The sequence below is a fragment of the Centrocercus urophasianus genome, unplaced genomic scaffold (assembly GCF_019232065.1).
Source record: "Centrocercus urophasianus isolate 14NV4802_14NV808 unplaced genomic scaffold, USGS_Curo_1.0 seq_26, whole genome shotgun sequence".
NCBI classification, from domain to species: domain Eukaryota; kingdom Metazoa; phylum Chordata; class Aves; order Galliformes; family Phasianidae; genus Centrocercus; species Centrocercus urophasianus.
The window spans coordinates 8714153-8730446 of NW_024884822.1; the positions used below are offsets into that span (position 1 = coordinate 8714153).

At 40.9% G+C, this 16294-nt stretch overlaps 1 protein-coding gene across 4 annotated transcripts in view; it reads left to right on the forward strand.

Moving 5' to 3' along the window:
* Positions 1-16294, forward strand: part of EBF1 (EBF transcription factor 1) — a 260149-nt gene that overhangs the window by 175200 nt on the left and 68655 nt on the right. For 2 of the 4 annotated variants that reach the window (XM_042826615.1, XM_042826619.1), the window contains exon 9: positions 15725-15858. In XM_042826615.1, the coding sequence (XP_042682549.1) occupies positions 15725-15858 (134 nt within the window). The remainder of the gene's footprint in view (positions 1-15724; positions 15859-16294) is intronic. The other 2 variants (XM_042826616.1, XM_042826617.1) reach the window with 1 other exon arrangement.

The following is a 16294-nucleotide window of genomic DNA, read 5'->3' on the forward strand; positions in this document are numbered from 1 at the left end:
AAGGTTATGGGCTTGTGCAATTGCTCACTTAGGATTTGTGGGGTGAGGCTCTCTGGTGCTGTATGGGATCCCTGGCTGTGTGATCACAGCGGTCCCTTCGGGAGTGAAAACGCAGTCCATCAGGTTAGCAAAACACAGCAGAGCTCTGATTCACACAGCTCCAAAACGTGTTAACTGCATTGTGCCCCACTGAATTGTTCTGATGAATTTTTGCAATTCTCTCCAGAGCAGTGTTGCTGTCTGCAGGCCCTGTGTCCCTGCTTCCTCTTTGGAAGTTACTGAGAATTTCACAAGAACTGGCGGGTGGATGGAGCTGCCCTCCTCCTAGCCAGTTGCATCACAGAGAAAGCAGAAAATCTTCTATGTGTCTGGGTCATAAATCAGGCGTTGAAGAGAGATGCTTAAAAGTTTAGACTATCTGGTGGCAGCAATTTTGATGTTCCAAAATATATTTTTAGTTTGAGGATAAATGAAAACAAGACAAATAAATCTTCCAGAAGAGATTTTTAATGATTGGTTTGTGCATGCAGAGTCCAGAATTTCAGTTTTGCCATTAGGCTTTAAGTCTTATGTGAAGTTGGAGATTTGAGTTTGTGAATATTTTCATTATTTAAACATAGTCTCATAATATGGACGTACCAATGCTGCTGCTGCCGTGGCACAGGAGACTTAAGAGAGACCATCTGAAATATTTTAGCCTTTTGAAAGAGTTGTTTTTACATAATGGCCATAGTAATGCTTCCTGAATAGGCAGGTTTGGGTACTCCAAATTGTCTCAGTTAGAAAGGATTCCTACTTGACAGTCATGTACCAGGGACGTAGTGTCACATCTAATGGGAAAAGGGAAAAAAAAAATACTATGGAAGTTGGAGACGCCTGGATTTTAAAAAGCTAAGGTGTGGTAGTTTCTACCCATAAACAGCTGCCCTTAATACTTCTCAAATACATGAGAAAGAAACCAGCCCTTCCCCAAGAATATCTAAATGATGGCATGCTGTGATATGGTGTTACCCTCTACTGTTACGAGATTGTCATGGATTCATGAAAAATAGTACCTGAATGAAGACAGAATGCATTTATTGAATTTCCCAGAGGAGCTTTCAGAACTCTGCTCCCAAAATAAAAAAAAAAAAAGGGGGGAGAGGGGGGGGAAGAAGGTGGGACTCTTAAAATTTGAAAGAGATTAGTATAAAAATATCTGTATTTTGTTACAGCAGGTAAGGGAGAAAAGTTCAGATGGAAGTTCTCCAACCACCGTGAGAGTTGGCTCTTATTTGGAGAGCTGGACCAACCAATTTCTGAGGGCTTAAGGTTTTTGTCCGGGTCTCAGAGGAATTGGAGTACAGAATGCATGTAGAAAAGCCTTAGCTGCTCTGTTTGGCAGAAACTGCGCAGCTACCAATAGAGGAGGACATTCGGCAGCACCCAAATAGGCAATGAATATTCATAGATAATGAGCACTCATTACATTTCAATTTGCTTTGCTGGCCACTGTGTCACTGATACAATGGCTTCATAGGGGCGAAGAATGACATTAGGATTATAGAAATGCTTGCTAGATGTTACACTGTATGGAGGTGAAGTTTTGCCCAATGTTATTTTTCTAACCTTCCAAAACATACACGAGTAAATGACAAGATATTAAGTTATTGTAATGGGGTTGATATTATTTCTAAGCAAATTCCTCTACCTTAAGTGTTTTATTATAGGATATCTTTGTTGTATTGAGGAGAAATACTTTTTCACTCCATTCCCTTACTGATATGGGCAGAGTACAATGGAGAGGATTTTGTGAACTGTGATTTGTACAAGAAGGCCAAGAGCCAGTGATTTTTTGAGAATTTATCTGAATTTATTGTCAAAGGTCACAATTATCAAAGCATGGTGCAGGTATCTGGGCACTTGCAAGTATTTCACACTAAGCATCCCAGTATTTGAACAGACCAAAGCAGTCAGTGCTTATGAAAAGTCTCTGTAATCATTATGCCCAGAGATATCAACCAGCTGAGTGCTGGCAATCTAAGGATTCCCACCTAACTGTAACGTTGAATATTCTGATTCGATAACTTCACAAATAATGAACTCGGTAATTTTGCATCTCAGGTTGTTGTCTCACTGAACCGAGGGAAGAGCAGTGTGATCATTTATGTCTCTCTATGGCTGTTGGTCTCAGGGTGCCTGCTGAGTGTTTCCCCAGCAAAATGAGTGTTTGACAAAGCTCCTCTACTTTCAAGGAAATGATTTAATAGTGTAAACCAGGAAAATGTTGCACAAAATGGAACCCACCACAGCGGGTTGTTTGGAATGGTTATTCTAATCTGAGTTGCCATCTGAAAATTATTAATGTTAGTAATAAAGAATACAAATAAGCTGCTAATAATTAATATTGGAATGGAGTGTGTCTGGCCTAAATCCAGAATACAGGATTTTCAGGAGTGCAACGCGCTGGGGAAAGTGTGCTTTCATTAAAGCCAGTGGTACAACTTCATAACCTGGTTTTGAAAAATCTCAGCCCAAGCTGTTTGCTGAGCATAACCAGAAAGCTTTGTGTGTCACAATTAGTCCTTTCTGCTTCCCACCTTCGTTCCATGAATTTATAGTTCTCTTTGTGACAAAACAAATCGTCAGTGTGAAAGTGACTGTAACATAAGCAGTGTTGGTTTATGACCTCATGGAGTGAAGTGGGTAGAGTTAGGATGTTTATTAAAAAGATCTAGAAAAAGGTTTATGAAAAATTCGTCTAAAGTATTCCATTTTGAATCTATTTCTCAAAAGTACTTTAAGCATTTAGGCCTGAAAGTTAAGGTGCGGGAAGGCGCTGAGATGCTCAACAAGATATGACCTTTAAAAAGTGAGTGCTTAGCACCTTCTGACCTTCTGGTTTTGCAGGTCAGATGGTCAACCCAAACTGTAAATACCCCAAAGCAATCCTCTGCAAATTTCTGGGACACAAAGCCAAAGTTCCGAAGCACTGAAGTGCCTAAAGCTTCATTTAGATGTTTAGTGGTATTGAAACCACTGGATAGCTGCATGCTTACAAGAACCTGATCTCAAATAATGCACGAATCCATGTACTTCTTAGTGTATTATTACTTAGGTGCCTATTAGCAAGAGAAGGAAACTCAGAATTAATTTTGTTTGGTTAATACCTTGTCATTATGGCTTTTGGGGAACTTTCCCAGAGCTTTTATACCTACTCCATGCCAAAGCAATGTGTGTTTCCCACAGAGGTCCCAGTGTGTGCTATGCAAAGGCAGCAGACGTGCTGGATCTCCCTGCTGTAGGGACTGCAAGTACAGCTCACATTGCTGTTTGCTGAAAACCCAGGCTTGCATATGGAATTCATAGGCTTGGTGTTATCTGATCTTTGCTGAGAGAGAAGACCAGAACTCTGAGGTAAACTGCAGGACTGACCACAATGCTGCTAGTCTTTCTAACTGTGGCTTCAGTTTGTTGGGATTTGAGGTGCTTTGTCGCAGTGCATTCAGGTGAGAGCATCACTTGTCTTGCGGGACTCTTTGAGGAGGCAAAATGTAATATCTGATGAGGTTTGACCCTTTGTGGTGGAGTGACTTGTTAGGAGCCCATTGGGGAGAAATATCTCATGCAGCAGGAAACCTTCCTGGAGTTAAGACCTTGAAGGATCTGTAGGTGCTGCCTTCTCATCATTGAGGCAGACAGAGGTGTCCACTGGAAAGTTCAGTATCAGCTGCTAAGTATTTCACAGTATTTCTTACAGGGCTGCTTCTGGCTGCTTCCTACCTTGACTGAGGTCCCTCAGTACTTTTGGGAGCCAAGAAGGAGCTCCCAGGTCTCCAGGCATCCAGAGATTTCTGCCTGTTTCTGCTCATCATATAATGGAAAGAGGATGCTGATTTAGGCAGCCTGACTCACACAGCTGGAGCTGCAGTCTGATATTACACATGGTGCAATGCCTGAAGTAGGAGGCCTGAATATGGCCCGAAATAAATAAACATAGAATGACTTTATCAGACACATTGAAAGAACAACTTCTCTAAGCATTTGTAGGCTGGCGTCCAAAGTATTCACTCCTCAGATTTTCAGCATGCTGGTTTTATGTAGTGTCATTGCTGGACAGATACTATGAACTATAAATATATTTTTATGCCGGTGTTTTTGCAACTAAAGCCGAAATGGCTGGGAGGGGGTGCTTGACCCTGCATTCAGCACAGCACAGAGAACAGAGGAGGAAACAACAAAGGGGTCTCAGTCTTTGCAGAGCAGATGGGGATTCTGCTTGAAATTGGGTATGTTACCTTATCTCCATCACTGTCCCGCTGCCATCACAAACGTGGGCTGAGCATTATATTGCATTCCTGAAGTATACCTCCCAAATAACAATGATAATAACAACGGTATTGATCAAACTACTTTGTTTCCCACCCCAGGTAATCATTAGTTTGTAGTATGTTTCTGGCCAGGACAGCAATGTGCTGAAGCCTTCGCATCACTGCGATGCTTTTCTTCTAGCATCGCCACATTCCCTACCTTTTCCCCTGCCCCACGGCCTGGAAACCCATCCACAGGACGTGGGTCTGTGCTGGCAAGCCTGTGTAACCCGTCACTGAGACAGCCCAAGCACAGTTTCTGCACATGATGAATATGGATCTTTGCTGCATCTGGCAGGCTGCAATAATGAATGCAGTAGACTGTCATTAATAGATAATAAAAGCGGAAAGCAACATTAATGGGAATAAGCTTTCCTTGTACTGGGACTGATTATTACTTTTTTGTTCTTGGCCTGTGACTGGATCGGGACACACATAACAGCTACCAACGCTGTGTGCACGCATGTGTTTTGTTGTTGCTGCTTTTTATCTGGAATATTTAACCATGATATCTTCAAAGTGCAGTTGTGTCATACATTCTCACACGCTAATAGATTTCAAAGATGAAGAGCCTTGCTGCTTTACATTTAGTCATGCCTTCATCTGTAAATTTATGGCAGTATTATGGTTTAATGAATTGAACAAGTCCCAGAACAACAACAGAAGTGCTTTTTTTTGTTTGAATTTAGATGCTGCATACTTTGCTCTTCAAACGAATAATAAAACCAATATGTTTCTTTAGCGGTAGACTTCAGACTAACTTCATCTCACGTTACTAATCATGTACTCGAGGATATGTGTGCGTACACATGTGAATGTGTGCTAAGAGGCTCTTCCAGCCGCGGTGCTGACATAGGCTGAACATTCGTATTCTGATAGTGGTAGGCAAACCTCTGAGAACAGATGGAGCAGAGTTCAGCACAAAGGTTTAATCCTATCAGGATGATTCCTGTATGGCCATCTGGATAATCCGGCGCACACATTCAGTGCCTGTTAAAAATACGACGCAGGCCAAGATTAGCGTCGGAGATTTTCCACTAGACTTGTTCATATTTACTTTATGATTTTCAGGCTCCAGAAAATTGCATCACAGAGTAGGCTGTGATTGTGAGAGAAATCAGGCAGGGAATAAGAACTCTTAAGGTACTTGAATTTTCCTTGGAGTAACTGGATTACAGACATTCCTTGTCTCTGCCACAACTGCTTTGCGTTTCTGCATTCACTATTCTGTTTCTGAAAGTCCCATTACTTCGAGGTCTCTGTTGTGGGCAGACTTTCTCAGTTCTGCTGAACAAAGAGACTTCAGCTCGAAAATAATTTTAGTCTGAGCTCCTGTTTTTATCCAGATGAAATAAATGATTAGTGCAGAATCTCTCTTAGTGAACCTCTTACTGTTGTGCTATGTAATGCAGCGGGAGGCTTGTGGCTGATTTTGGGGTTAGATTTAGGTTTAATCAGTACTAATATTTAGTTTGGGGTAGTGACAATTTTGATTTAGGTGGAACTCTGTGTTTCATCTACGATAATTTCTATGTATTACAGAGCATCTATGGCTAAATCTTGCCAGTGTGGCCGTAACATTCCTGTGTGCCTCTGAACACTGAGACGTGCTGCTGTGGCACTCAGGATGCTGGGACTGTTACACCTTTCAGGGACTAGGTGACGTGACCTGGGAGCTTTTGCTAATCCTGTATGCTGCCTTTGGAAAGATTTACTGTGGGAGATTTATGGTTTTATTAAGGAAGATGAGGAAGAATTTTCTTCCCCGGTTTGCATGATGTTACCCTGAATTCCACTCTGCATCATCAGAAAATAGAGGGAATTAATCCAAAGTAATGATGAAATAAAACATGAATTTAGAAATCCTGCCCACCTGCCTTTTGGCTAGGTTAAGAATGCAGTAAAACAGTAAGCCAGAGGGCTCAGGTTAAGCAAACGCTGGGTCCCATCCTATAAAAGGCTTTTCTGGTTCAGGAGCCCCGTGAGCAGCACTGAGGGACCAGGCAGTCAGTAGGGTTTGGGGTATGCGAGCTACGCAGTGATGTTTGTTTTGACATACTTTTAAGGTTGACTTATTTTACGCGTTTTGGGCTTCCATTTGCAAGGTTGGCTTCATTCTCACCCAGGAATTGAATCAGTGCAATTATTTTTAAACTTTAGTGCACTTAAACAGATGCAGTCTCCTTTCTGGACATACTTATTGTTTTTTAAAATAGTCATATTGGCTTAGCAGGGCCCTGTAACTTTATCAACAGAAGATAAATCAATAGGAAGCAGTTGAAAGTGAAACAAGGGATATAGGATTTTTTCACTGTTTTACTAATGCAGCTTTTAAAGCACACCTTCATATAAAGCACTGCAGTCCTCTGCATATATATCCCACCATAGTGACCTACGTGCTTTCAGTGTCCCGTCTTTTAGAAACAAATGTTGCTCCTGACCCTTTGAGTGGCTTTCCTGTACCTTGGATGGAAACTGAAGTGCATTAATTTGGGAACGTGTTGTGAACTATTTTGTGGGGACAAAGCATGCCCATCCATCCCTGATGGAGAAACGAATGCTGCAGCATTCACCTAGTTGGTACGTAGGTCTTTTGCCAGTTGTGGAGATGGAAGCACTTCCAAGGTTTTGTGTGCCCTATGTGATATTTTTGGGTGCTCTTTTTCTCTTTCTGATCCAGTGTGTGTGCATGTCCTTGGCACAACCACACTGCCCAAGATAACAGGGGGGCTGCCCTGGAACTGAAGAGTTGTGTCAGTGCTAAATATGATCAAGGCCAGCCACAGCTGGCACTTTGTGATCGACTCAGAGTAATAATCTTCTAACTTTGGGGCAAAAATGATGAATGCGAAAATTTTGGCTTGAAATTTCTTTTTCTTCCTTTCAAATAAATTTTGAGATGCAAATCTTATTCTGAAATAAGAAGTCAGAACGCTCCATAAAAAAAAAAAAAGCTCAATAAAATTATTAGGCTTCTTGATGTAGCATATGTATTTCAATAATAAGTATATATGTATTATTAATGTATGTATATATTTTGGCTGAAGCTATATGTTGAATAATGAAATTTTCACGTGTTTTCACAACAGTACATTTTTCTTGGAGAATTTATTATTTGCTGAACAAACATGACAGAATTTCCTTTTGGAGGTCAAATTTTACTGACTGGCAGCGAGATGCTGAGACCTCGCACTGCTTTATAAATTTTTGGAAAGCAAGAAGTACCTCCAGAAGTCAAAACCAAACAAATAAACTTCAGAACTTCCTCTGTGACATGAAAAGAATGAATGATCATGCAACTCTTGCAATTATATGAGATTACAGTTATTATTTTTTATGGAAAGATTTAAGTAAGTAAAACGCAGAGCGGTTTGGGTTTTTTGGGTTTTGTTTTGTTTTGTTTTGTTTTTTTGCAACACACTCCTCGTTATTCAGGATTGCTTCCTTTTTCCATGCAATCATGCTTCAGGCAGTGGTCAACAACTGAAAGCTTTGGATGCTCTGAAGGAGAGAAACATAGAGGACTCAGTGAAATGTAACTTTGCTAGCTGAGGCATCAACATGGATAACAGAGGCAGTGGCTTAGGTATTGATTAGAGGTGGAATATCATACTAAGTAATTTACATTTTCAATTCTCAGTGATGGGAACTGAGCATCCAAACTGTTAGGCAGAAAATCACAGCCCATAATTTTAGTTTCACTCCTTGAAAACAGAAACAAAGGCAACCTTCCCTCCCTTCCCCCTGGAGGGATTGCACCATGCATGTATTTTTGGCTCAGTGATTTCACCCAGTGCAGGCGTCACAAAACCAGAGGGAGGCTTCCATTTTCAGCAGGGCATTGTAATCTTTAAAGCTTGCAAATGGTAAAGTCCCAAATATCAAGATGGTACAAGGAAGGGGCGGTGGAGCATTACATCCTCGTGCCTGCGTTGCATAAAGCTGCATGAGTTATCTCCTTGAGGGGGAAACCTCTGTTACCCTGTTTCCTGCCAGCAGCTGCTTATTGTCAGGAGAGAATAGGAGAGCAGGCTGTGGTATGGAAAAGGAAAGCAGGAAGATCATCACTTTATTAAGATAAACAGCAAATGCATTGTTTAGCTTAAGAATGAAGACTTAACGCTCTGGTATAATATGTAAAAAAAAGGCTGCCACAGTCCCTTTCCCTGAAGCACCCATAATGAACACTTTGGGTCAGTTCTGTGGACATCTCCCATACAGACCAGTTTGGTAAACTTCAGTTGCTTTTCGTTGCTTGTGCTGCATACAGCTCCACTCTAGACTTGCCGTGGTAACACTGCATTGGCACACAGACTTTGTAGAGTTCATTCTTTTTCAGTGTGCTTGAAGTCAGCAGAAGATAGCTAATCCTGCTTAATAGGAAAGAGAAAATTATTTCTGAAGAAAACCAAATCAAATTACAAAACCAAGCCCCCCAAAAGCAAGCTCAAGCCCTCCCTTGCTTATTTGGTTCCCTTTATCAAACTGAAAAAATTTGGAAAATGATAATTTTCAGTCTTGGGGAAAAAAAAAAAAAAGAAACAAAGCAAACACAAAACCATCTTTTCCCATGATAAAATAAATTTGCTCAAGTGCTTAATGTGGAGAATCAACAGTAAACAGTGATAAATGGAACAACCCCTCTCCCCCATATAAAACCTACATTAATCTATAATTTGAGAAAATGTGTTTTTCTCTCCTTTTAAAGGAGTAACACACTTTGCCAAACTAGCAGTGTTGATGAAAAAGGCCTTCAGCACTCCAACAGGAGTCCATCAGATGTACTCCAGTGTACACCTTCAGCTTCTGATGCCATGGGAAACGAATTTAGGCTCAAGTCATTCTTGAGCGCTGCCCTGCTCAGAGGTGCAACCCCTACATGATTTCAGGAGGACCTGAGGGTAGATAAGACAATACAGAAAAGCTGTAGAAATCTCAGTTTGTACTACTGCATCCATATGAAATGGGAGAACCCATTTCCGTATTCATTATATAGCTGTGTACGGTTTTGCTCAGAGCACTGCTCAACTGCCTTAAAAATTCAGTTCTTTATTCCCCAACTTCTTCTGCTGGGCTTATAAACACTTAAGTGGTTTGCTGAAACACAACTTGAGTAAGTCATGGTTTTGAGTGCTTAATACTGATTTGTCTTGATCTGAAAATTGGTAGTTTGGTGAAAAGTGGTTAACAGGTTGCAGGATCAGACCCATAAGCTGTGGCTTAATCTGTGGCTCATATATTTAGTTAGCCTGGAATTAGGTTTGATCCAAGGGGGAAAAAAAAGTAGGAAAAAAAAAAAAGGAGAATTAAATTTAACTCCAGTACTTTCTCTAATATGAGTTATAAATTTCTCTGGAATCCCAATTTTAACTGGCTTTATGCAGCTTTCCTTGCATGTCACAATGCCCTCAAAGAGAAGAAAAATAAAAGCATGTACCCCATCATTTAAAATGCTGTTGTGATGCAGCAACTGTTGTCAGAGCCTCATCTATGGAATAATAGAGAATGAAACCACACTTCATGATAAAGACTGCAGGCGAGGTCATTCTTACAGTCAGTAGCACAAACTGGATATTAATCACAGTGCAAATACACTTCAGAAGCTAAAGAAGAGCAGTCCCAGAGCCCTGCTGATAGCTGTGCATCCCACTAATTCACCTCGGTGGAAATGTACCTCTGAGCTCAATTAACCCCTATCCCAAGGCCACCCATAAACTTTGTGGTAAATATGTTTTTTTTCCCCCTGCCTCTGTTTTCTATCAGTGGAATAGATCATTTCTGTCAGGGGATGAAAAGCTATCTCTGTTTATAGACGTGGGTCCCTCATTATGGATCTAAGTTTGGGGGGAACTTGTACCAGTAGCTCATCAAATTGATGAATTCGGATGCTCAGCTCCTGTCTCCAGTTGCTGTTTGAGGCAGGTAGCTATGCCCAGAAGGAGGGATCTCCTCATACAAGTGCCTACACACAAGTTGGTTGCTGAACGTGTACAGGAAGCTATGGGATGTTATTGCTGTTGCTTTGTTATTATTGTTATTAGTATTATTAGGACTGTTATTATTCTCTCTTCCAAGCATTGTTCACAGGCAAATTGGAAATGTGGTAATTAGGCCCTGACTGGTAGTGTAGCATTAGTGTCCTGAGCCAAAGTTCAACACTCTGAAATGGAATTTAAACCAATTAATCTGTTAGATTTTTATCGCTTGTCCGTGTTTTCTCAGCAATTCCCTCAGCACGCGGCCTTTGATCAACTCTCATACAAAAGCTAAAATGTGTGCCTGCTGCTAGCAAGATGGGGCTGACATTAACATGGCACTCATAAAACAATCAGAGCAGTGAAGCCCTCAAACAGACAGGGCATAGTAATATTTAATAAAAGCGCACACATAATCTTCAGAATTAGCATTTTGTGCCTTGCAGTACCTTTGGGAGAAGAGCTTTTATTTGTGGAATGATCATTGTTATAACAAAGAAGAGCTACCTAATAATTTCCACTTTAACTCTGCAATATGCCACGAGCGTTTCTGAACCATTATGCTAAACTGTGGAGGGGTAATCATTTTATTGTCACCGTTTGAAGGAAGAAAAATCCCCGATATATGAGTAGCTAGGGGAGCACAGGAGCACTGGAACCCACTGGTACACGCAGCACAAAACTTTTCCTTCTTGCTCACAGTTTGCTGAGTTGGTACCTATCACCCTTTGTATGGATGATGGCAAGATTTTAGCAGCATGTATTCTGAGGGAACGTGAAGACTTGAAAAGGACATTGCTCTTGAAATTCATTAAAGTTTTTAGCCTGTAAATCCTTAAAGTTTATTGATAGAGAACTTAGCTTTGAAGGCAGCCGCAAAATTCCTATTGGTTTCCATAAGTTTGGGACTCTTCCTTCTAAAATCTATGTCTGTTAATTAAAACTGAAGTAGCAGTGCAATAAAATAAGTCAGACGTTAACACTGATTTGTCTTGATAGTATGCAAAGGAGGAGAGGGGCTCATTAAGGCTCATAACCACTGAGCCACTGCAGTGGGTGGAGGATGTGGCCACATCAGCTTCCCAAGGTGTGCGAGGTCCACACCTGCAGTCTGAAGGGTTTTTCCTTAGTCCAGTGGAATTTGAAAAGCATGTGTTGACTAATACCAGGCCGCAGAGAGTTGGTTTAAAACTTTTCTGATAGTTAGGCTACCAAACTCTTTTTGTTCCAGTTAAGCAAGCTGCCAGCTGGTGTTCTGTTTTCTTTTTAATGTTGGTATATAAGAATTTTTATTATAATCTTCTCTGAAATAACAGTCTGTCCATGCTATCCATCCTTCTACTTCACTGCCATTATTGGAACTGGCCTGAAGTCTTTTACTGTGCAATCTTCATTAGTAAAGTTTTGGTTTCCCAACTAAAATCTTTTTGTTCTACAGAAGAACACAAATTTGATGTAGCTTTTTTTTCTATTTGTTTTTAAAACACCAGTTCAGAAATGATGCCCTAATGTTACAAAATGTCATCTGATGTGATAATATTTTGAAACAAAATGTTTTGTTTTTCTTGGTTAAAAAGCATTATAGCTAATTTTGGATGGAGATTCTGGGACTTTGTTCCTAAAATGATCTGTACTTTGATTTCTCTTGTGACCAAAACAAAACATAGAAAAATTGAGGTCCGCAATGAAAAGACGATTCTGCCTAGCTCTGTTTTTCTAGGGTTGCACAGAAGTAAACACCTTCCAGACAGCGCTTTGAAAGTTGCCAGATGGCTAACAGAAGAAGTATGAAGAGCTGAGGGCCTGTGCTGGCCAGACGTGTGTACCTGAGGCATAAATAGAGCTGAGGTCATAGCATTGCCATCCTCCTGATGTTTCTGCTGCCGATGCTGGCAAACGGTACCCGATTCTTCCATCCTGCTTCCTGGTGCTCCGTGGAAAGGGCCTGGGAAGTGCAAAGAATTTAGTAAGACCAACATTCCAAACAACACCAGCTGTCACAAAGTGGTCATTGTATAAACATGTTTTGTGCCTCCAAAAACAGGCAGCAGTCTGGATGCCTCCGTCAGCATGTCTCCTTGGGCGTCCTTGGGTTGCAGCCATCAGCATGGCTTAGGGACATGATTTAGTAGGCAGTATCAGTGGTAGGTGGATGGTTGGGCTAGATGATCTCAGAGGTCTTTTCCAGCCTTAGTGATTCTATGATTATATTTGCCCACGGTGGTGGTTGAGTCATCATCCTTGGAGATGTTCTATAAACATTTATATGATGTACTGAAGGACATGGTTTAGTGGGGAAATATTGGTGGTAGGTGGATGGTTGGGCTAGGTGGTATTGGAGGTCTTTACCAACCTTGGTGATTGTATAACTCTATTCTGTGATTCCTTTGTGGGGAAGCACCTTCATGCAACCGTTCCAATCTTTACAGAGATGTGCATTTTAAGATAAAAGACAGAGCTGCGTGAGGAAAGCTGGGAAGTTCCACTGTTCTTTGTGTTGGTCCCAAGGAAAAATAATACCACATTTTGTGGGAGTGCACAGTGCTCTTGTTGCTCCTCAGGTTTTTCCTGTGGCGGATACAAAACTGCCTTACTTATTAAAAACCCAGTCCTGACTTTTCCTCCTCCTCGGAGATGTCCTGGGCAGTTGCCAGCAGATTCATCGAAGTGCAACATTTATAAAAGATGAGAATCAAACACATAAAGCAGCACATGCAGCCTTACACCTTGCAGTGAGTGTAGTGTAGCTACTGCAGCAAAGATCACAGGACAAACAGCAAGACCTTTGGTGGGGACTGGCAACGGCACAACAGTGTCTTGCATTCATTTTAAAGATGAATTGATTCTATAATTTTGAAGCCTGCATATGTTTTCCGTTAATGGGGTATGGTCTTAAACAGTTTTTATTCACTGGTATTTAGGAAAAAAATGTTGCCTATAGTCTTTAAAGAAAAGTAGCTCATTCTCTAACACATGGGAAAATGGTTATCTTTGGGTTTTATGGTGGTGTGTGTGTCCACAATTGACTGGAAATAGTAGAAAGGGTGTAATTTGGAAGTGATTTTATTTTTTATTTATGAAAAGGTTTGGTTCTGTGAAAGGGCTAGATGGCATTTTCAAAAGCTGCTTTCATTGTGAACCATTGCTATGAGCTCGGCTGAAAGGAAAGCATTTGGTTTTGGACTTTGCAATGGTTTTATGCACATTTTTATGCAAGTAACTTGAATCCAAATTAAACATATTGAAGTTACCTCTGTGTGTGCGCTGCATTTTCATGATGGTAATGTTAGGATGTTTCTTTTGTTAGCTCATGTAAAACTTAATGGCTGTGCTCTGCCAAGTTTGAAGCAGAGTAATGATTTTTTTTCAGCATGTGTGTGTTTGTGTTTTTCACTGGTGCTGGCATCCCCACCAGCTGAAGTAGTGGAAAACTTTGTGCCTGACGCTTAGAACCTTTTGTAGGTGGGAACAGGGTCTGTTTGCTCACCATGAATGCTCTCCATCACTGGTGGTGCAAGTCTGCAGCGGAGCCCACAGTAACACTACTGAGGGTGACTCACCAGCTCCCTTCCCAGCTCCCTCTCATGCTGCCTGTCTTGCCCAGGGGATGAAGGAAGGCATTAACTCCAACCAAGCGGAACCCCACTAGATAATCATAAAGATGCACAGTGTCTCTTTAGCACTTTATGTTTGGAGCACTTTAAGGCATGCTTCTATGAATTAATGAATTTACAGTCCTTATGTTTAAAGTGAAGCAGGGCAGGGGCTGTGCCACCACTCAGCAGTGTTAAGTAATTCATGGGTGCAAGGGTTCTATCTTGGATTGTGTTAATATGCAGGTGACTTTCATACCTCCTGTTTTCCTACTATATCCTTCTTTAGTAAGTTTATGAAAGCTCTCCCTTGAGTATTTCAGCAATTATTCAGCATTACAAACCAAACAAGCCTTTTGACCAAATGGCAATGGACAGCCAAGTGCCAGCAACTTACAAGAAGAGGTTTATGTGCAGATATATACACAGCTAATGAAGCTGTGTTGACTGACACCCGAATGACACTGTAGCTGTAGTGCAGGCAATGGCAGCCTCTCTTGTACTTTTCATGGAGCCAGCCTCTTCTCTGAGCTCAGGAGTGGTTCACATTAAAAGGAAAAATGTGTCTTTCCAGCACAGAGGCTGACTGGTGGAGTTTTGCTGCTCCTTAAGGTATCTTTCTTGTGGCTAATGAAATTGTTCAGATACTCTTTTTACTTCAAGCAGTATCTAAGGATGTGGCGTCATAATTCTCTCTCCTGTATTTTAGCAAGGAGAAGTAGGTAGCATTTGAGTTGGAGCCGTTTGTTTTCATCAACCTATACAGCCACTCTGAGACTCAACAGCTGAGAGTTACCCAGTGCTTTTTGGCCTGCTCAGGTTGTTTTTACAATAGTGTTATTCCGTTGGGCTCAAAACAGTTAAATTCTGATGTACTCCAGTACTGCAGAGGAGGAGAATCAGCCCATGGATGTTTTTATTGCCCTACCCCACCAGTATATAAAGCTGACAGTGCTTCAGCTTTCATAGTCTTAATACAGATGATCTTACACCTAGATTTGAGCTTTCTCCTTTAAGTTCTGCTTGAGTTTTCAACATCCCCTCAGGAGGCACTTAGTACATGTGTTGCCAAGAAAGTGGCTCATGAAAGTGGTGACAGACTGTATGAATAAGGCGAAATGCATTGCACACACTTCTTAATTACCCAGTAGACACAACATAAGTGGAGTGACGAGGTGGCAGGATGGTGGTTTCTGGCTTTGTGAAGTTTTTTCTGTAGCTGCTACAGCATTATGCAGGGCAGGGTGGTTTAATACCAGAACAACCTGGATCTGATTGCAGACAACGTAAAGGAATGGTGAGGGTTACACCCTTTGGTGGTTTTTTCAGCCAATATTTTCCAGAGTATTTCTGGGAGTTTCCTTGATTAATTTAGGTTATGATGGATAATAAACCGAGCTCACTGAAGATTGTTTTATTAATTCAGGCATTCTGCATTTCATGTACAAAAAAAAGTAGAGATTTGTTCTAACTTCCAGTTGGTCTCTGCTCATCATGCTGTGATCTATTATTTATCTATCTGTATTTATATATAAAATATATTACCTTTTTCTAGGCTTATAAAAGTTATTATTTTTTTCAACGTGGATAACAAACCCAAATAAATTAATTAAAAATAAAAATAGCTTCCAAAGATTGGAAGCTGGAGGTCATGGAAATGTACTAAAAAGAACACAATTGCTGAAATCTTTGTGTTACCAAGGGGGGAAAAATGAAAGCTCTTTTTATTTTATTTTTCTCAATTCTTCCATCATTAAAATCTGGTTCTAACAGCAGAATACTTCTCTTTTTCATGTGTGTTGAAAAGCAGCTACACCATGTATCAAAGCCATCAGTCCAAGTGAAGGATGGACTACAGGAGGTGCCACTGTCATCATCATAGGAGACAATTTCTTTGATGGGTTACAGGTCATCTTCGGCACCATGCTGGTTTGGAGTGAGGTAGGTGTTGTCTGAACGGTAATGTCTGATAGCTTTGTCTAGCTTACAGCTCTCCTGTCCTTTTTCTATGCCACATGCTAAGTCAGCAACAAATGCTTTGATAGGAATCGTTTCCTCATTCAGTTTTATGTAAATAATTAGTCAAATGCACCTGTGGCAGAACTACATTATAACCGGGGGATTTGCATCCCCTCTTGCTGGCTCAGAATTTAGTTCAGTGTCTTTTTTTTTTTTCCCTCAAGAAAAGGAAAGGATAAATGTCTGTGCGAATAATTCTGCATTTTGCACTACAATAGCTAGAGGCCCACAGGAAACAAACGTTTAAGTGATCCTGCATTCCAGGGAATCTGGCTGCTTGTAGCTGCAGCTCAACTGAGTGGAGATTGCAGAAATTCAGCACCTCTGAATGGCATGTCCTGAAAGTGTACATTCAGTG